The sequence below is a fragment of the Salmo salar genome, chromosome 02 (assembly GCF_965601325.2).
Source record: "Salmo salar chromosome 02, fSalSal1, whole genome shotgun sequence".
NCBI classification, from domain to species: domain Eukaryota; kingdom Metazoa; phylum Chordata; class Actinopteri; order Salmoniformes; family Salmonidae; genus Salmo; species Salmo salar.
Window position 1 is genome coordinate 76,545,001 of NC_138292.1, and position 22,328 is coordinate 76,567,328.

Here is a 22,328-nt window from a genome sequence, read left to right on the forward strand (position 1 = left end):
TGTCATAATATGTGCAAATAGTTAAAGTACAAAAGGGAAAATAAATAAACATAAATATGGGTTGTATTTACAATCTCTCATTCATCTTTTTGTCACCACATACCCATTTCAACTCTCTACCCCCTCTCCCGTCCTCCCCCTCCAGCAACTGACCAACCACATCCGGGACACGTTGCCAGGGTTACGTAGTAAACTCCAGAGCCAGCTTCTATCTCTGGAGAAAGAGGTGGAGGAATACAAGAACTTTAAACCAGACGACCCGACACGCAAGACCAAGGCCCTACTGCAGTCAGTATATAAACACACACACACACACACACACACACACACACACACACACACACACATACTGTCAGTACTTTTGTAATATGAGTGTGGCGTGTGTGTGTGTGTGTGTGTGTGTGTGTGTGTGTGTGTGTGTGTGTGTGTGTGTGTGTGTGTGTGTGTGTGTGTGTGTGTGTAGGATGGTTAAGCAGTTTGGTGTAGACGTTGAGAAGCGTATTCAGGGATCAGGTGATCAGGTGGATACTGTGGAGCTCTCTGGAGGAGCGAGAATCAACAGGATCTTCCACGAGAGATTCCCCTTCGAACTGGTCAAGGTACACACACACACACACACACACACACACACACACACGTTGTTTTACTATCCTTGTGGGGACCCAAAAATGTATTCCCAATCAAAATATCAGGTGGATATCAAAACTTAAGAACTTGGCTCCACTTGGTAAAGGGTAGGATAAAGCATTGACAGTGGGAGTTAGAGGGCCACTTGGTATGAATGGTAAAGAGTAGGATAAAGCATTGACATTATTGAATTATTTATTTATTTAATTGATCCAGTTTGCATGTTTTATTATGATTTTATTATATACTTTATAAAGTTAAACCTTTTTACCCTCAGCACTTTATCAATAATTGTCTTCCTCCTGTTGTTGAACTGTGATGGGTGACCCCTCGGAGCTCTCGGCCTTTCATGTTCTCCCACCCTCTCCAGACCTGTCTGATGTACGATATAGAAACAGGGCATAAAGATGCAACAGGCCCGTGCAACCCAAGGTTTCATACCAGCATAAACAGAAACGCTCTTAAACCTAAACCGAACTCCTCAGCTTAAAATTGTCTTTTTTCTTGTGTGAATTGGTGAAATGTCCCCACTTGTCAGAATGGTCCTTGTTTTCCATGTGACGACTTCTGGTACCTAGTTAAACACACACACACACACACACACACACCCTGATTTCCCGTCTGTGTGTTGTGCTCAGATGGAGTTTGATGAGAAGGAGTTGAGGAGAGAGATCAGTTATGCCATCAAGAACATCCACGGAGTGAGGCAAGTACAGACAGACAGCTATCTGTCTGTCTGTCTGTCTCTATCTACCTGTCTGTCTCTATCTACCTGTCTGTATCTATCTACCTGTCTGTCTACCTGACTCTCTATCTACCTGTCTGTATCTACCTACCTACCTGTCTGTCTGTCTGTCTGTCTACCACATGTTTGTCTGTCTATATATCTACAAACCTTTCTCTCTCATCTACCTACCTACATGTCTTTCTCTCTCTCTCTCTCTCTACATGTATGTCTGTACCTACATGTCTGTATGTCTGTACCTACATGTCTGTATGTCTGTACCTACATGTCTGTATGTCTGTACCTACATGTCTGTCTGTATGTCTGTACCTACATGTCTGTCTGTCTGTCTGTACCTACATGTCTGTCTGTCTGTCTGTACCTACATGTCTGTCTGTCTGTCTGTACCTACATGTCTGTCTGTATGTCTGTACCTACATGTCTGTCTGTCTGTCTGTACCTACATGTCTGTCTGTCTGTCTGTACCTACATGTCTGTCTGTCTGTCTGTACCTACATGTCTGTCTGTCTGTCTGTCTGTCTGTACCTACATGTCTGTCTGTACCTACATGTCTGTCTGTCTGTCTGTCTGTCTGTCTGTACCTACATGTCTGTCTGTCTGTCTGTCTGTACCTACATGTCTGTCTGTCTGTCTGTCTGTCTGTCTGTCTGTCTCTACCTACATGTTTGTTTGTCTGTACCTACATGTCTGTTTGTCTGTACCTACATGTCTGTCTGTCTGTCTTTACCTGCATATGTCTGTCTGTCTGTCTCTACCTGCATATGTCTGTCTCTACCTGCATATGTCTGTCTCTACCTGCATATGTCTGTCTCTACCTGCATATGTCTGTCTCTACCTGCATATGTCTGTCTCTACCTGCATATGTCTGTCTCTACCTGCAGTATGTCTGTCTCTACCTGCATATGTCTGTCTCTACCTGCATATGTCTGTCTGTCTGTCTCTACCTGCATGTCTGTCTGTCTGTACTCTACATGCATGTCTGTCTGTCTGTCTGTACTGTCTGACATGTCTGTCTGTCTGTCTCTACCTGCACGTCTGTCTCTACCTACATGTCTGTCTGTCTGTCTTTACCTGCATATGTCTGTCTGTCTGTCTCTACCTGCATATGTCTGTCTCTACCTGCATATGTCTGTCTCTACCTGCATATGTCTGTCTCTACCTGCATATGTCTGTCTCTACCTGCATATGTCTGTCTCTACCTGCATATGTCTGTCTCTACCTGCATATGTCTGTCTCTACCTGCATATGTCTGTCTCTACCTGCATATGTCTGTCTGTCTGTCTCTACCTGCATATGTCTGTCTGTCTGTCTCTACCTGCATGTCTGTCTGTCTGTCTCTACATGCATGTCTGTCTGTCTGTCTGTCTGTCTGTCTGTCTGTCTGTCTGTCTGTCTGTCTGTCTCTACCTGCATGTCTGTCTCTACCTACATGTCTGTCTGTCTGTCTGTCTGTCTATCTCTACCTACATGTCTGTGTGTCTCAGGGTTGCCGGACATTTGACCGGAAGCATTTCAATTTACCGGACATTTAATAAATGTACCGGACCCATATGTATTGGGTGCATAACCTGATTAGGGTGTCCACCACGGTGCTCATGGTAATTCATATGAACTGAACAGTGGTGTTCATGGTAATTCATACGAACTGAACAGTGGTATTCATGGTAATTCATACGAACTGAACAGTGGTGCTCATGGTAATTCATAGGAACTGAACAGTGGTGTTCATGGTAATTCATAGGAACTGAACAGTGGTGTTCATGGTAATTCATATGAACTGAACAGTGGTGCTCATGGTAATTCATATGAACTGAACAGTGGTGTTCATGGTAATTCATATGAACTGAACAGTGGTGTTCATGGTAATTCATATGAACTGAACAGTGGTGTTCATGTGAACTGAACAGTGGTGTTCATGGTAATTCATATGAACTGAACAGTGGTGTTCATGGTAATTCATATGAACTGAACAGTGGTGCTCATGGTAATTCATATGAACTCAACAGTGGTGCTCATGGTAATTCATATGAACTCAACAGTGGTGCTCATGGTAATTCATATGAACTCAACAGTGGTATTCATGGTAATTCATAGGAACTGAACAGTGGTGCTCATGGTAATTCATAGGAACTGAACAGTGGTGTTCATGGTAATTCGTATGAACTCAACAGTGGTGTTCATGGTAATTCGTATGAACTCAACAGTGGTGTTCATGGTAATTCGTATGAACTCAACAGTGGTGTTCATGGTAATTCGTATGAACTCAACAGTGGTGTTCATGGTAATTCGTATGAACTCAACAGTGGTGTTCATGGTAATTCGTATGAACTCAACAGTGGTGTTCATGGTAATTCGTATGAACTCAACAGTGGTGTTCATGGTAATTCGTATGAACTCAACAGTGGTGTTCATGGTAATTCGTATGAACTCAACAGTGGTGTTCATGGTAATTCGTATGAACTCAACAGTGGTGTTCATGGTAATTCATATGAATTTGAACATGCAAGTCGAGGATGCAACGATGTGCTGTCCTTTGTACCTTATTCTGATGTGCACTTTGAACATGTTAGAATAACTGTCCACATGGACTTTTCCTCAGGCAACAAGATGAGCAGTAAACAGCAACACCACCAGCTTATGTCAAGCTACTGTCCCCCATAGTAGAAACATTTACATATTCTATTGGTCAGCTTGTGGAGAAAGAAATAGCCTATTCCAAACAGACTCTGGGACAGTTATGGGAAGATAGATCTGAAATTCATCCAGTAGGACCAGGCTACATTAAACATATAAAATGCCTGATGCAACAGATCAGAACATTTGGCTTAAAATGTTGATAAACTATTATTTCTTCACATTATAAGTACAGCAATGTGCAGAAGGCAGTAGGCTACACTCAAATGTTTGTTCCATAATGCAATTAGCGGGAACACGGCGTTGTCAAAAAACTGAAAATATCTGTTAGAAATGTAGAAAGAGGGGAGATGTAATATACACCAACTAGCATGGGTTGTTAGTATGACCAGGGTTGTTAGTATGACCAGGGTTGTTAGTATGACCAGGGTTGTTAGTATGACCAGGGTTGTTAGTATGACCAGGGTTGTTAATATGACCAGGGTTGTGTCTTTGGCTACTGGACAATAAAATAAAGTTAATATAAAATAATATGCTCTGATTTGGGCTACTTTGAAGCAAGGTAAGACATGCCTCATTATACATAGTAAAACGTTCATGTTTCAAACAATTAAGTAGATGTTTTCAAAATGCATACTGCTTCTAGTTCTTTGAATAGTGGTGTGTGATGCGCTGATGAAGCCTGCCTTTCGTTGCCTGTGCATTTGCTGCTTGAGATGCTGTAGCAGCAGCTCTCGTGCTGTCTGGTAGATTTTCGGCTCAAAGACTCTGTATCTGTATGCTGTACGTGTGTGATAAAAACATACATAACGAATATACTGTATACGAGCCAATTTAATTCCACTAAATTTTGAACATTTTGATCGACTGGTATTTCCATCAATGAAGAGGCTAAAAAACATTATTCTTCTCCCAAACAATTGGCCTGCGCCAATTTTATTTATCGGCTTTTCAATTTATTTTATTGGCCAAAAGCCGGCTATTACCGGCTAACGGAAACCTTTGTCTGTTTCTACCCACATGTCTGTCTATCTACCTGTCTGTCTCCACCTACATGTCTGTCTGTCTGTCTGTCTCTGTCTGTACCTACATGTCTGTGTGTCTGTCTGCCTCTACCTACATGTCTGTGTGTCTGTCTGTGTGCCCACCCCAGAACAGGCCTGTTCACCCCTGACCTAGCCTTTGAGGCTATAGTGAAAAAGCAGATCATTAAGCTGAAAGAGCCCTGTCTGAAATGTATGGACCTGGTGATCCAGGAGCTCATCAACACTGTGCGACAGTGCACCAATAAGGTACCTCGCTGCATGGAGCCTGTGATGCCCTGTCATGCTAGTCCAGCCCACATGGGGACGCTATGGAGCTAGCCTTTAATGCTACCATGCTAACCTAGGCCCCAGGGTGGTGCGACGCATGGAGCCTGTGATGCCCTGTCATGCTAGTTCAGCCCACATGGGGGCGCCAAAGAGCTAGCCTTTAATGCTACCATGCTAACCTAGGCCCCAGGGTAGTGCACTGCATGGTACTGTACTGTGTAGGGTGAAATTGACCCTAAAAGCTGATCTGGGGTCAGTTTAGCATTTTCCCCACTAATGGTTAACGATTAGGTTAGAATTGGGGGAAGGGAAGCTGATCCTAGATCTGTACCTAGGGGAGACTTCACACCAGGGAGCATGGAGCCTGTAGTGCCTGACATGCCATGCTATGCTACTCCTGGCCACAGGGGTGCGATGTGTAGCTGTCTTGTAGTGTTTTCAGGGTGTTGTGCTGTTAGATGTGTGAGAGTGTTGTTATGTTTCTCCTCCCGTGTCTCTGGTTTCCCCTGAAGACAAACTGCAGATTGACACACACACACACACACACACACACACACCTTGTGACTTAGTGGATGTCAAAGTTTAGTAACAGATGCCAGTATGAACAAACTGACTAAACAAAATGCCTTTTATCTCTCTATCTCTCTGTGTTCTTCTCCCTCTATCCCTCCATCTCTCTTTTATTTTATTTCTCTCTTTCACTGCTCCCCTACCTCTCTCCCTCAATCTGTTTCTGTCATTTCCGGACTTCCCTGACTCCTCCCCACCATGACCCCTCCCACTCACGGACACCTCCCCACTTCAATGACTCCTCCCACTCCCTGGCTCCTCCTTCTCCTGCCCTACCGTGATAAACTACATCTCCCATGATGCTCCAGAACAGGCCTGTTCACCCCTGACCTAGCCTTTGAGGCCATAGTGAAAAAGCAGATCATTAAGCTGAAAGAGCCCTGTCTGAAATGCGTTGACCTCGTCCTGTCCGAGCTCACCTCCCTCGTCAAGAAGTGTACCGAAAAGGTAAAGAGAAGAATCACAGTGGAGGGAAGGAAAGAAAGGAGGGAAGAGAGAAGAGGGACAGCGGCTGCGTCCAGATTACCTCTCCTTACTCCCAAAGAGTGCAGTTGTTCACTTCCTTTCAAGGAAATTACTGTAATGACCTTGGAAACTCCCTCTCTAGCCCCATGCCTCCACCAATCTAATGCTTTTAGATTTGAGGGAAGTAGTGAACGAGTGTACACTTTAGGAAGAAGGAGATATGATTGGAACATACCCAATAAATTGATGGAAGGAGAGAATGAAGAGAATTGTGTTTCTACCACTTCTCCTGCTAGTCTCACCCCTCCTCCCTCCCTCTACCCCCTCCTTCTCCTCTCCCTCCACTCTCCCCAATTGATTGAATTTCTCCTCACCCCTCTGGGTAGAATTATTGCTGTCTGTAGTCACTACCCCCACCCCCACACCTCCCCATAAGCATTGGCCGTGTTCCAGGCTGACTACATTGCAGACGTAAGCCAGATCGAATCTGGCTATTTAATCTGAGAGTAAATAGAGCCGAATATATTGCTAAAAGTCACCTTGTCCGAGAGAGATTTACATGGTTATCAAAATGTCACGCCAGGGTAAGCCTACACAAAACACAGCCATTATTTTAAGTGTTTCAAAAATGTCCTTTGGGAAAAATGAATGGTGGAAAGACAATTGGAAACATTTCCCTGTTTGACCACTAGGTTTTATGGGTATTATGACACCTCCACTGTGGGGCTCTATGTAGTCGGCCTGGAACGTGACCTCTGCCCCTAAATCCAACAGCCCCTCCCTCTGATTTCACACCCGCCCCCTTCCTCACAGTGATTGTTGCTTCAACCTCCCTTCACCCCACCCCTCCCTCGATTACCCAATCAAAACACTCACCTCCCCTTATCTCAGCTTAAAACGTCAGCCCCAAAACCTTTGTCTTTTTCTTTCCCCCCATGTAGCTCAGGGGGAAGACATTCTGTGTGGCACATCCTTTCCTATGCTTACCCAACCATGTCCAGTCACTCAACCCCTACTTTTGACCAATCAGAACGTTCCTCCTGTGTCTTTAAATCCTCTCTCTGACTCTCACCTCTGTTCCCTAACTCACCTTGTGCTAACATGCTAAATCACAGGTGTCAAACCCATTCCATGTCTGCAGGTTTTCACTCCTCTCTTACTTGTACTAGACTGATCAATTCAGACTGATTAGTTAGGAACGGCCCTGACCTGGTTGTCCAGGTCTTAAGGAACGGCCCTGACCTGGTTGTCCAGGTCTTAAGGAACGGCCCTGACCTGGTTGTCCAGGTCTTAAGGAACGGCCCTGACCTGGTTGTCCAGGTCTTAAGGAACGGACCTGACCTGGTTGTCCAGGTCTTAAGAAACGGCCCTGACCTGGTTGTCGAGGTCTTAACTGGACACAAGTTGAGGGAAGATAATAAAACCAGCAGACAGAGTTGGACTCTCCTTCACTAAATCAATCCAATGGTGTTAGTGCTCAGCTTGGGATACCTGTGGGATATTGATGACAGTATTGTGAGCATTCTGGGATACCTGTGGGATATTGATGACAGTATTGTGAGCATGCTGGGATACCTGTGGGATATTGATGACAGTATTGTGAGCATGCTGGGATACCTGTGGGATATTGATGACAGTATTGTGAGCATGCTGGCTAAAACCAGATAAAAATCTCCTAAATCAGATAAAACTACCCTCAAACCAGTTTGTGTTAGTTTAAACTGGTTTTCCTTGATTAAAACTGGTTGATGTTAGTTTAAACCAGATATACTACCAAGCAGGATCAATGTCCTATCTGCATGACCCCTCTATGTTAAACTGTCTATCCCCTACACATGTCAATCACTAGGGGTGTGTTTGTTTGGCTGGATGGATGGTGTGTGTGAGTGAGAGAGAGGTGTGTGTGTGTTTGCGTGTTGATGCATGTGTGTGTGATTGTGTGTGTAATTGTGTGTTGGTCCACAGCTTGGCTCCTACCCCAGACTGAGAGAAGAGACGGAGAGAATCGTCACAACCTACGTCAGAGAGAGAGACATCAAAACCAAAGACCAGGTGAGAGAGAGAGATATCAAAACCAGAGACCAGGTGAGGGAGAGACATCAAAACCAGAGACCAGGTGAGATAGATGGAGAGAGAGAGACATCAAAACCAGAGACCAGGTGAGATAGAGAGAGAGAGAGACATCAAAACCAGAGACCAGGTGAGAGAGGGACATCACAACCAGAGACTAGGTGAGATAGAGGGAGACATCAAAACCAGAGACCAGGTGAGATGGAGAGAGAGAGACATCAAGCCAGAGACCAGGTGAGAGATAGATGGAGAGAGAGAGACATCAAACCAGAGACCAGGTGAGAGAGAGAGATCAAAACCAAAGACCAGGTGAGATAGAGAGATAGATGGAGAAAGAGAGAGGGCGAGTGGGAGAGAAAGAGGCTGACATCTAGTCAAATGGCTACCCAGACTATTCACATTGCCCCCTTCCTCTCTCCACACCACTGCCACTCTCTGTAGTCATCTATGCATAGTCACTTTAATTAACTCTACCTACATGTACATACTACATCAACTAACCGGTACCCCCCACATTGACTCTGTACCGGCACCCCCGTGTATATATTGTTATTTTTTACTGATCCTCTTTAATTACTTGTTACTTTTATCTCTTATTCTTATCCATATTTTTTTTAACTGCACTGTTGGTTAGGGGCTTGTAAGTAAGCATTTCACTGTAAGGTCTACACCTGTTGTATTCGGCGCATGTGACTAATACAATTTGATTTGACCCGACCTGTCTGTCTCAGGTGCTGCTGTTGATTGACATTGAGCTGTCTTACATCAACACAAACCATGAGGACTTCATTGGCTTCGCAAAGTGAGTTGACCTCTAGTAACCCCTAGCAACGACCTTTCAACGTTCACCTGACTGTAACCCCTAGCAACAACCTTTCAACTTTCACCTATGTAACCCCTAGCAATGACCTCCTCTTAAGGATTAGCCCCCTTTTTTTCCATTTTCGCCTAAAATGACATACCCAAATCTAACTGCCTGTAGCTCAGGACCTGAAGCAAGGATATAAGATCTGGTAAAAGATAATATACTGCTCAAAAAAATAAAGGGAACACTTAAACAACACAATGTAACTCCAAGTCAATCACACTTCTGTGAAATCAAACTGTCCACTTAGGAAGCAACACTGATTGACAATAAATTTCACATGCTGTTGTGTAAATGGAATAGACAACAGGTGGAAATTATAGGCAATTAGCAAGACACCCCCAATAAAGGAGTGGTTCGGCAGGTGGTGACCACAGACCACTTCTCAATTCCTATGCTTCCTGGCTGATGTTTTGGTCACTTTTGAATGCTGGCGGTGCTTTCACTCTAGTGGTAGCATGAGACGGAGTCTACAACCCACACAAGTGGCTCAGGTAGTGCAGCTCATCCAGGATGGCACATCAATGCGAGCTGTGGCAAGAAGGTTTGCTGTGTCTGTCAGCGTAGTGTCCAGAGCATGGAGGCGCTACCAGGAGACAGGCCAGTACATCAGGAGACGTGGAGGAGGCCGTAGGAGGGCAACAACCCAGCAGCAGGACCGCTACCTCCGCCTTTGTGCAAGGAGGAGCAGGAGGAGCACTGCCAGAGCCCTGCAAAATGACCTCCAGCAGGCCACAAATGTGCATGTGTCTGCTCAAACGGTCAGAAACAGACTCCATGAGGGTGGTATGAGGGCCCGACGTCCACAGGTGGTGGGGGTTGTGCTTACAGCCCAACACCATGCAGGACGTTTGGCATTTGCCAGAGAACACCAAGATTGGCAAATTCGCCCCTGGCGCCCTGTGCTCTTCACAGATGAAAGCAGGTTCACACTGAGCACATGTGACAGACGTGACAGGGTCTGGAGACGCCGTGGAGAACGTTCTGCTGCCTGCAACATCCTCCAGCATGACCGGTTTGGCAGTGGGTCAGTCATGGTGTGGGGTGGCATTTCTTTGGGGGGCCGCACAGCCCTCCATGTGCTCGCCAGAGGTAGCCTGACTGCCATTAGGTACCGAGATGAGATCCTCAGACCCCTTGTGAGACCATATGCTGGTGCGGTTGGCCCTAGGTTCCTCCTAATGCAAGACAATGCTAGACCTCATGTGGCTGGAGTGTGTCAGCAGTTCCTGCAAGAGGAAGGCATTGATGCTATGGACTGGCCCGCCCGTTCCCCAGACCTGAATCCAATTGAGCACATCTGGGACATCATGTCTCGCTCCATCCACCAACGCCACGTTGCACCACAGACTGTCCAGGAGTTGGCGGATGCTTTAGTCCAGGTCTGGGAGGAGATCCCTCAGGAGACCATCCGCCACCTCATCAGGAGCATGCCCAGGCGTTGTAGGGAGGTCATACAGGCACGTGGAGGCCACGCACACTACTGAGACTCATTTTGACTTGTTTTAAGGACATTACATCAAAGTTGGATCAGCCTGTAGTGTGGTTTTTCACTTTAATTGTGAGTGTGACTCCAAATCCAGACCTCCATGGGTTGATAAATTGGATTTCCATTGATTATTTGTGTGTGATTTTGTTGTCAGCACATTCAACTATGTAAAGAAAAAAGTATTTAATAAGTTTATTTCATTCAGATCTAGGTTGTGTTATTGTAGTGTTCCCTTTATTTTTTTGAGCAGTGTACAAAGAAAAAAAAAAACGGTATTTTGTAATTTTAGATGTCAGCAGTGTATGTGCAAAGTTTTAGACTGAGCCAATGAACCATTGCATTTCTGTTCAAAATGTTGTATCAAGACTGCTCAAAATGTGCCTAATTGGTTTATTAATACATTTTCAAGTTCATAACTGTGCACTCTCCTCAAACAATAGCATGGTATTCTTTCACTGTAATAGCTACTGTAAATTGGACAGTGCAGTTAGATTAACAAGAATGTAAGCTTTCTGCCAATATCAGATATGTCTATTTCCTGGGAAATGTTCTTGTTACTTACAACCTCATTCTAATCACATTAGCCTACATTAGCTTAACCGTCCCGCGGGGGGGGGGGCACCGATTCTGTGGAGGTTATACTTTGTCCACTTCATGTCAGTTGTCCACGGCTGCATAACAATTTTCTCTCCTTTCTCCCAAAGTGTGCACTTGTTCACTTCCCTTCACTGATTTGAAAGGAAACGACTGATATACTGAAATGCCTATCTAACCCATGCCTACTCCACCAATCCAATGCTTTTAAACTTGTGGGGGGTAATGAATGAGAGCACACTTCAGGAAGAAGGAGAGATGATTGGGAAGCACCCCGTATGTGATAGTCTTTCTCTCTGGTCTCTGTCTCCCCTGTAGCGCGCAACAGAGGACCACTGTTATTAACAACAAGAAGAGAGTGATGCCAAACCAGGTACCACAAAAAAACTACCCTCCTCTCTCCTTTACTTCTCTCTCACCCCCCTATCCTGAACTAATGGTCTGTCCCGCTGTGTGTAGGTGATCCGGAGGGGCTGGCTCACTATCAACATAAGCATTATGAAGGGGGGGTCCAAAGATTACTGGTTCGTCCTGACTGCAGAGTCACTGTCCTGGTACAAGAATGAGGAGGTAAGGGGAAGTGTGTGTGTGTGTGTGTGTGTGTGTGTGTGTGTGTGTGTGTGTGTGTGTGTGTGTGTGTGTGTGTGTGTGCTATATGGAAGACCGATGCACTTGTTTCTTAAACATTTGAACCAGAGACCAATGCATATTGGTGAATCGCTACATCCCAACAAGCTAGCAGCCGTGTTGTCCCAAGCAAGCTTAATACTATGGCTAGTGGCTTGACCGGACCGGATCCAATGCTCAACCAGATACCATTGTTGTCTTAGACATTCAGATGATGTCACCTAGATATCTAGCTAACTAACTAGATAGCTACTGAAACAGATGATGTCACCTAGATATCTAGCTAACTAACTAGATAACTACTGAAACAGATGATGACAGCTAGACAGTTAGCTAACTAACTAGATAACTACTGAAACAGATGATGTCACTTAGATATCTAGCTAACTAACTAGATAGCTACTGAAACGGATGTCACCTAGATATCTAGCTAACTAACTAGATAGCTACTGAAACAGATGATGTCACCTAGATATCTAGCTAACTAACTAGATAGCTACTGAAACAGATGTGTCAGCAAGACAGTTAGCTAACTAACTAGATAGCTACTGAAACAGATGATGTCACTTAGATATCTAGCTAACTAACTAGATAGCTACTGAAACGGATGTCACCTAGATATCTAGCTAACTAACTAGATTGCTACTGAAACAGATGATGTCAGCTAGACGGTTAGCTAACTAACTAGATAACTACTGAAACAGATGTCAGCTAGACAGTTAGCTAACTAACAAGATACATTTTGAAACAGATGATCTTCCCTGTGTCTCAGTTGGTAGAGCATGGTGTTTGCAATGCCAGCATGGTGTGTGCAACGCCAGGGTTGTGGGTTCGATTCCCACGGGGGGCCAGTACAATTTTTTTTATTTTATAAAAAATGTATGAAATGTATGTATTCACTACTATCTAGCTTACTAACTAGATAAGTACTGAAACAGATGATGTTACCTAGACAGTTAGCTATCTAACTAGGTAAGTACTGAAACAGATGATGTTCCCGAGATATCTAGCTAACTAACTAGATAGCTACTGAAACAGATGATGTCAGCTAGATATCTATGTCACGACTTCCGCCAAAGTCGGTCCCTCTCCTTGTTCGGGCGGCGTTTGGCGGTCGACGTCACCAGTCTTCTAGCCATCGCCGCTCCACCTTTCATTTTCCATTGGATTTGTCTTGTTTTTCCGCACACCTGGTTCACATTCCCTCATCAGACTAAATGTATATTACCCTCTGTTTCCCCCATGTCTGTGTGTGGAATTGTTCTTTGTGTAGGGTGTTACGCTACAGACTGGTTTGCGCTAGGTTTGGTTCAAACTTAGGTTGGTTTGTTTTGTTTAATCCGGTTCATGTTACCGTGGTTGTGCTTTGTGCTGCCTCGCCTGAGCCTTTGGGCCAGGGTGTATATTAAAGTTCTCCTGTTATCACCCATCTCTGCTCTCCTGCGCCTGACTTCCCGGCAACCAGTCACTCACCCCGTTACAATCTAGCTAACTAACTAGATAAGTACCAAAACAGATGATGTCACCTAGATATCTAGCTAACTAACTACATAAGTACCAAAACAGATGATGTCACCTAGATATCTAGCTAACTAACTAGATAAGTACCAAAACAGATGATGTCACCTAGATATCTAGCTAACTAACTAGATAAGTACCAAAACAGATGTCACCTAGATATCTAGCTAACTAACTAGATAGCTACCGAAACGGATGATGTCACCTAGATATCTAGCTAACTAACTAGATAAGTACCAAAACGGATGATGTCACCTAGATATCTAGCTAACTAACTAGATAAGTACCGAAACGGAAGATGTCACATAGATATCTAGCTAACTAACTAGATAACTACTGAAACAGATGTCAGCTAGACAGTTAGCTACTGAAACAGATGCTGTCAGCTAGACAGTTAGCTACTGAAACAGATGCTGTCAGCTAGACAGTTAGCTACTGAAACAGATGCTGTCAGCTAGACAGTTAGCTACTGAAACAGATGCTGTCAGCTAGACAGTTAGCTACTGAAACAGATGCTGTCAGCTAGACAGTTAGCTACTGAAACAGATGCTGTCAGCTAGACAGTTAGCTACTGAAACAGATGCTGTCAGCTAGACAGTTAGCTACTGAAACAGATGCTGTCAGCTAGACAGTTAGCTACTGAAACAGATAATGTCAGCTAGCTAGATAGTTAGCTAACTAACTAGATAGCTACTGAAACAGATAATGTCAGCTAGCTAGATAGATAGCTACTGAAACAGATAATGTCAGCTAGCTAGATAGATAGCTACTGAAACAGATGCTGTCAGCTAGACTAGATAGATAGCTACTGAAACAGATAATGTCAGCTAGCTAGATAGATAGCTACTGAAACAGATAACGTCAGCTAGCTAGATAGCTACTGAAACAGATAATGTCAGCTAGCTAGATAGATAGCTACTGAAACAGATAATGTCAGCTAGCTAGATAGATAGCTACTGAAACAGATAATGTCAGCTAGCTAGATAGATAGCTACTGAAACAGATAATGTCAGCTAGCTAGATAGATAGCTACTGAAACAGATAATGTCAGCTAGCTAGATAGATAGCTACTGAAACAGATAATGTCAGCTAGCTAGATAGATAGCTACTGAAACAGATAATGTCAGCTAGCTAGATAGATAGCTACTGAAACAGATTATGTCAGCTAGCTAGATAGATAGCTACTGAAACAGATTATGTCAGCTAGCTAGATAGATAGCTACTGAAACAGATTATGTCAGCTAGCTAGATAGATAGCTACTGAAACAGATTATGTCAGCTAGCTAGATAGATAGCTACTGAAACAGATTATGTCAGCTAGCTAGATAGATAGCTACTGAAACAGATTATGTCAGCTAGCTAGATAGATAGCTACTGAAACAGATTATGTCAGCTAGCTAGATAGATAGCTACTGAAACAGATTATGTCAGCTAGCTAGATAGATAGCTACTGAAACAGATTATGTCAGCTAGCTAGATAGATAGCTACTGAAACAGATTATGTCAGCTAGCTAGATAGATAGCTACTGAAACAGATTATGTCAGCTAGCTAGATAGATAGCTACTGAAACAGATTATGTCAGCTAGCTAGATAGATAGCTACTGAAACAGATTATGTCAGCTAGCTAGATAGATAGCTACTGAAACAGATTATGTCAGCTAGCTAGATAGATAGCTACTGAAACAGATTATGTCAGCTAGCTAGATAGATAGCTACTGAAACAGATTATGTCAGCTAGCTAGATAGATAGCTACTGAAACAGATTATGTCAGCTAGCTAGATAGATAGCTACTGAAACAGATTATGTCAGCTAGCTAGATAGATAGCTACTGAAACAGATTATGTCAGCTAGCTAGATAGATAGCTACTGAAACAGATTATGTCAGCTAGCTAGATAGATAGCTACTGAAACAGATTATGTCCTATTTTTATGTCAGTGTGTATAACTGTGTGTGTGTGTGTGTGTGTGTTTCCAGGAGAAAGAGAAGAAGTACATGCTGCCACTAGATAATCTGAAGCTGAGAGACGTGGAGAAAGGTTTCATGTCCACAAAACACACATTCGCCATCTTCAACACCGAGTCCAGGTGTGTATCTGTAAACAGTGTTTGTAATATTTTAGAAATACTGCGTGTGTGTACTTTGTCAATAACTAAGTGTGTGTGTGTGCGCGCGTGTGTTCCAGGAACGTGTATAAGGACCTACGTCAGATAGAGCTGGCCTGTGACACACAGGAGGATGTAGATAGCTGGAAGGCTTCTTTCCTCAGAGCTGGAGTTTACCCTGAGAAAGACCAGGTAAAACACACACACACACAGTTTTGTATTGCTATACTTGTGGGGACCAAAGAATTGATTCCCATCCAAAATCCTATTTTCTCAAACCCCTAACCCTAAATATAACCCTAACCTTAACCCTTAACCTAATCATAACCCTAAACTTAACCCCTAACCCTAAATCCTAAACCTAACCTCTAACCCTAACCCTGAGCCTAAAATAGCCTGTTTCCTTGTGGGGATCGGCAAAATGTCCCCACATGTCCAAATGTTCCTTGTTTTACTATCCTTGTGAGGACTTCTGGTACCCACAAGGATAGTAAAACAAAAACACACACGCACACACACAGGATACAAGTCTCTTTCTCGCTCCAAACGAAAAACATGATTTATTTTGAAAATAAAAACATTATTTTATTAGTAGCTAAATGTTCAAAGTCACCATCAGACTCTTAAAATGAGCTATTTCTCATTAGCATTTAAAATTGTTCCCTTTCCTTTCTGACAGCAACACACACACACACACACACACACACACAGGAGGATGTACACACCATAGACATTACAACCAGTAGATAGATAGTGACCCTGGAACTCTGATGGTGCATGAAGCCGCAAGCATTTGAATTTGAAGAGCTCCATATTGCTGGATGGGGCTGAATGCCACCAAAATAATCGCTAAGGATCATGGTGAAAGTGGCCATAACTAGCAAAAGGATCATGGTCGATGTAGTTGCTTTCACGGTGCCTGAGAGGGTCCTCGTAGCCTGCCGGCCGGCCCGTGATTGGTCTATTTCAGCACGTGTGACGACAAATGTAGTCAGAATGGATCAGTATTTAATTACATATCTAGTTGTCAGAATGGATCAGTATTTAATTACATATCTAGTAGTCAGAATGGATCAGTATTTAATTACATATCTTGATATCTTAATTTATAGAAAACTTTAAAATTATTCACAGTGGGGTTCAAAACTTGATCATAATGAACACATTTTCAAGACCAAAACGGTTGTCTGAAAAATAATTGGTCTGGCCATTCTGGCGACTGTAATTTACATCCCCCTTCCCCAGGTTGACAGTGAAGGCACAGGACCAGAAGAATCCTTCTCAATATGTCTCATGCATCTCTCTCTTTCTCCCTCCTTCCTCCCCCCTCTCTCTTCCCTCTCTCTCCCTCCCTCCCTCCCTCCTCTCTCTTTCCCTCTCTCTCCCTCCCTCCCCCCTCTCCCAGGTTGACAGTGAGGGACACAGGAACCAGCAGAATCCTTCTCTATGGATCCCCAGCTGGAGAGGCAGGTTGAGACCATAAGGAATCTAGTGGATTCCTACATCGGCATCGTCAACAAGTCCATCAGGGATCTAATGCCCAAGACCATCATGCACCTCATGATCAACAGCGTGAGTGGACACCTCACGCACACAGGAGCACACCTGCATACACATTCAACAGAGCACCTAAACACACGTCAATCTATGAAAAGTATTTATAAAGCCCTTCTTACATCAGCTGATGACAAAGTGCTGTACAGAAACCCAGCCTAAAACACCAAACAATATGAGAGAGAGAGAGAGAGAGAGAGAGAGAGAGAGAGAGAGAGAGGAGAGAGAGAGAGAGAGAGAGAGAGAGAGAGAGAGAGAGAGAGAGAGAGAGAGAGAGAGAGAGAGAGAGAGAGAGAGAGAGAGAGAGGAGAGGAGAGAGAGAGAGAGAGGAGAGAGAGAGAGAGAGAGAGAGGAGAGAGGAGGAGAGAGAGAGAGAGAGAGAGAGAGAGAGAGAGAGAGAGAGAGAGAGAGAGAGAGAGAGAGAGAGAGAGAGAGAGAGAGAGAGAGAGAGAGAGAGAGAGAGAGAGAGAGAGAGAGAGAGAGAGAGAGAGAGAGAGAGAGAGCTTACGCAGGACACCAGAAAAGACAGGAGAATTACACCAGATAGGACAGACTGACCCTAGCCCCCCGGCGCATAGATACTGGGGGGGGTGGTCAAAGGACACTGTGGCCCCATCCGACGATACCCCAGGCAGGATATAATCCCACCCACTTTGCCAAGGCACAGCCCCGACACCACCAAAGGGATATCAACAGACCACCAACTTACTACCCTGAGACAAGGTGGTGTATAGCCTACAAAGATCTCCTCCACCGCACGAGCCCGAGGGGGCGCAGAACCAGACAAGAAGATCACGTCAGTGACTCAACCCAGTCAAGTGGAGTATAGCCTTGCACGACGTGATTCACCCCTTGTAGGGACGGCGTGGGGAGAGTACTAGCAAGCCAGTGACTCATCCCCTGGCAGAGAATCTCAGTAGAGAGAACGGAGCCAGCTAGGCAGAGACAGCAAGGCTGGTTCGTCACTCCAGTGCCTTGTCATTCACCTTCGCACCCCTGGGCCATACGACACTCAATTATAGGACCTACTGAAGAGAAAGATTTAAAGGTTGAGACTGAGTCTGCGTCTCTCACATGGATCGGCAGACTATTCCATAGAAATGTATCTCTATAGTAGAATGCTCTGTCTCCTGCTGTTTGCTTACAAATTCTAGGAACAATAAGGAGGCCTGCGTCTAGTGATCGTAGCGTACGTGTAGGTATGTACGGCAGGACCTAATCGGAGAGATGGGTAGGAGCAAGTCCATGTAATGCTTTGTAGGTTAGCAGTATAACCTTGAAATCAGCCCTAGCCTTAACAGGAGGCTAGCACTGGAGTAATATGATCACATTTTGGGGTTCTAGTTAAGATTCTAGCAGCCGTATTTAGCACTAGCTGAAGTTTATTTATCCGGGTAGCGAGAGAGTAGAGCATTGCAGTAGTCTAATCTTGAAAGTGACAAAATCATGGATTAGCTTTTCTGCATAATGTTTTGAAAAAAACGTTTCGGATTTTGCCATTTTACAAAGATAGAAAAAATGCTCTTGAAATATTTTTCATATGCCTGTCAAAAGAGAGATCCGGGTCCAGAATAACGCTGAGGTCCTTCACAGTTTTATTTGAGACGACTGTACAACCATTGAGATTCAGTGTCAGATCAAAAGCAGATTTCTCTGTTTCTTGGGACCTAGAACCAGCAGCCCTGTTTTGTCCGAGTTTAAAAGTAAAACATTTGCCGCCATCCACTTTCTAATTTCCAGGGTATGTTCAACTCTTAGGAGGGCCAAACACAGGAAGTAGCTCTATCAGTAGTTTAGTTGTAATAGGGTCCAGTAGGCAGCTGGAAGGTTTAGAGTCCATGACTATTTGTGTGAATGTGTTGAAAGATACAGGATTAAAAAACTAGTGTCTCCATTGATTTGAGGTCGTCTTGGCAGTTCTGTGCAGACTCAGGACAACTGAGTTTTGGAGAAATATGCATATTCAAAGAGAGTTTGCTTTCTAATGATCATAATATTTTTGTCTAAGAAGTTCCTGAATTCATCACTGCTGAAGTGAAGGCCATCCTCACTTGGGGAATGCTGCTTTTTAGTTCAGTATCAAAAATAAATGTTGGATTGTTTTGGTTGGAAAAGTAGTCTGATCGAGCAACAGTGATGGCTTTTCGATATTGCACGGTACTGTCTTTCCAAGCTAGTCGGAAGCCTTCCAATTTGGTGGAGCGCCATTTCCATTCCAATTTTCTCTAAGCTTGCTTCAGGTCTCGAGTATTTTCTATATACCAGGGAGCTAGTTTCATGTGACAAATGTTTTTAGTTTTAGCGGTGCGATTGCATCTAGGGTATTATGCAAGGTTAAGTTCAGGTCCTGGGTGGTTAACTGATTTTTGCACTCCGACGTCTTTGGGTAGGTGGAGGGATTCTGAAAAGGGCGTCTAGGACTCTTTGAGTTGTCCGAGGATTTATAGCGTGGCTTTTGATAATCCTTGGTTGGGGTCTGAGCAACATAATAATATGGTGGTCCGATAGTCCAGGATTATGAGGAAAAACATTTAGATCTGGAAAAAACTAGATTTAGGGTATGATTGGTCTTTTGATTGGACGTAGGTCCCCGAGACATGTTGGACAAAACCCAATGATAGATCCGAAAGCCTTTTGGAGTGGGTCTGTGGACTTCTCCATGTCAATATTGACATCACCAAAAAAATTTGAATATTATCTGTCATGACTACGAGGTCCAATAGGAATTCAGGGAACTCAGTGAGGAACGCTGTATACGGCCCAAGAGGCCTGTAAACAGTAGCTATAAAAAGTGATTGAGTAGGCTGCATAGATTTCATGACTAGAAGATCAAAAACGGTCACTAGTGTAACCAGGGGGTGAGGCCTCATTTAACACAGTAAATTCATCAGGCTTGAACCATGTTTCAGCCAGGCCAATCACAGCAACTCTATGATCAGTGATTACTTCATTGACTATGATTGCCTTGGAAGTGAAGGATCTAACATTAAGTAGTCCTATTTTGAGATATCACAATCTCTTTCAACAATGACAGAAATGGAGGAGGTCTTTATTCCAGAGGGGTTGCTAAGGCAAACACCGCCATGTTTAGTTTTACCCGACTTAAATCGAGGCACAGACACGGTCTCAATGGGAAAAAACTGTGCTAGTGGCAGACTCCACTAAGCTGGCAGGCTGGCTAACAGCCTGCACCTTATCTCATTGTGGAGCTAGAGCCCTGTCTATGTTCATAGATAAGATGAGAGCACCCCTCCAGCTAGGATGGAATTTGTCACTCCTCAGCAGCCCAAGTTTGGTCCTGTTTGTGGGTGAGTCCCAGAAAGAGGGCCAATTATCTACAAATTCTATCTTTTGGTAGGGGGCAGAAAACAGTTTTCAACCAGCAATTGATTTGTGAAACTCTGCTGAAGAGCTCATCACTCCCCCTAACTGGGAGCGGGCCAGAGACAATTATTCGATGCCAACACATCTTTCTAGCTAAGTTACATGTTAAAGCTATGATTAACTTGGTGACCTCTGACTGTTTCATCCTAACATCATTGGTGTCGACGTAGATAACAATATCCCTATACCATCTACAGTCGTGGCCAAAGGTTTTGAGAATGAAACAAATATTAATTTTCACAAAGTCTGCTGCCTCAGTCTGTATGATGGTAATTTGTATATACTCCAGAATGTTATAAAGAGTGATCAGATGAATTGCAAAGTCCCTCTTTTTCATGCAAATGAACTGAATCCCAGCATTTCAGCCCTGCCACAAAAGGACCAGCTGACATCATGTCAGTGATACTCTTGTTAACACAGTTGTGAGTGTTGACGAGGACAAGGCTGGAGATCACTCTGTCATGCTGATTGAGTTTGAATAACAGACTGGAAGCTTCAAAAGGAGGGTGGTGCTTGGATTCATTGTTCTTCCTCTGTCAACCATGGTTACTTGCAAGGAAACACGTGCCGTCATCATTGCTTTGCACAAAAAAGGCTTCACAGGCAAGGTTATTGCTGCCAGTAAGATTGCACCTAAATAAACCATTTATCGGATCATCAAGAACTTCAAGGAGAGCGGTTCAATTGTTGTGAAGAAGGCTTCAGGGCGCCCAAGAAAGTCCAGCAAGCGCCAGGACCATCTCCTAAAGTTGATTCAGCTGCGGAATCGGGGCACCACCAGTACAGCGCTTGCTCAGGAATGGCAGCAGGCAGGTGTGAGTGCATCTGCACGCACAGTGAGGCAAAGACTTTTGGAGGATGGCCTGGTGTCAAGAAGGGCAGCAAAGAAGCCACTTCTCTCCAGGAAGAACATCAGGGACAGACTGATATTCTGCAAAAGGTACAGGGATTGGACTGCTGAGGACTGGGGTAAAGTCATTTTCTCTGATGAATCCCCTTTCCGATTGTTTGGGGCATCCGGAAAAAAGCTTGTCCGGAGTAGACAAGGTGAGCGCTACCATCAGTCCTGTGTCATGCCAACAGTAAAGCATCCTGAGACCATTAATGTGTGGGGTTGCTTCTCAGCCAAGGGAGTGGGCTCACTCACAATTTTGCCTAAGAACACCGCCATGAATAAAGAATGGTACCAACACATCCTCCTAGAGCAACTTCTCCCAACCATCCAGGAACAGTTTGGTGACGAACAATGCCTTTTCCAGCATGATGGAGCACCTTGCCATAAGGCAAAAGTGATAACTAAGTGGCTCGGGGAACAAAACATCAATATTTTGGGTCCATGGCCAGGAAACTCCCCAGACCTTAATCCCATTGAGAACTTGTGGTCAATCCTCAAGAGGCGGGTGGACAAACAAAAACTCCAAGCATTGATTATGCAAGAATGGCCTGCCATCAGTCAGGATGTGGCCCAGAAGTTAATTGACAGCATGCCAGGGCGGATTGCAGAGGTCTTGAAAAAGAAGTGTCAACACTGCAAATATAGACTCTTTGCATCAACTTCATGTAATTGTCAATAAAAGCCTTTGACACTTATGAAATGCTTGTAATTATACTTCAGTATTCCATAGTAACATCTGACAAAAATATCTAAAGACACTGAAGCAGCTAACTTTGTGGAAATTCATATTTGTGTCATTCTCAAAACTTTTGGCCACGACTGTGTTTTCGCCTTAGCCACCCTCTTCAGATTAGCCTTCACGTCGGTAGCCCT

General features: G+C 44.0%; 1 protein-coding gene across 3 annotated transcripts in view; it reads left to right on the forward strand.

Moving 5' to 3' along the window:
* The window catches only part of LOC106593274 (dynamin-2), a 47,464-nt gene that overhangs the window by 19,470 nt on the left and 5,666 nt on the right, over nucleotides 1-22,328 (forward strand). Inside the window, exons 8-18 of one of the 3 annotated variants that reach the window (XR_014382060.1) lie at nucleotides 146-288; nucleotides 464-599; nucleotides 1,266-1,333; nucleotides 5,160-5,298; nucleotides 8,320-8,406; nucleotides 9,156-9,226; nucleotides 11,691-11,745; nucleotides 11,832-11,942; nucleotides 15,495-15,604; nucleotides 15,703-15,814; nucleotides 17,028-17,194. Coding sequence is in view for 1 of the 3 variants with exons in the window: in XM_082967179.1 (XP_082823305.1) it covers nucleotides 146-288; nucleotides 464-599; nucleotides 1,266-1,333; nucleotides 6,198-6,336; nucleotides 8,320-8,406; nucleotides 9,156-9,226; nucleotides 11,691-11,745; nucleotides 11,832-11,942; nucleotides 15,495-15,604; nucleotides 15,703-15,839; nucleotides 17,055-17,194 (1,197 nt within the window). In the remaining 2 variants the exon portion in view is untranslated. Of the gene's footprint in view, nucleotides 1-145; nucleotides 289-463; nucleotides 600-1,265; nucleotides 1,334-5,159; nucleotides 5,299-6,197; nucleotides 6,337-8,319; nucleotides 8,407-9,155; nucleotides 9,227-11,690; nucleotides 11,746-11,831; nucleotides 11,943-15,494; nucleotides 15,605-15,702; nucleotides 15,840-17,027; nucleotides 17,195-22,328 lie in introns of all 3 variants that reach the window. The other 2 variants (XR_014382061.1, XM_082967179.1) reach the window with 2 other exon arrangements.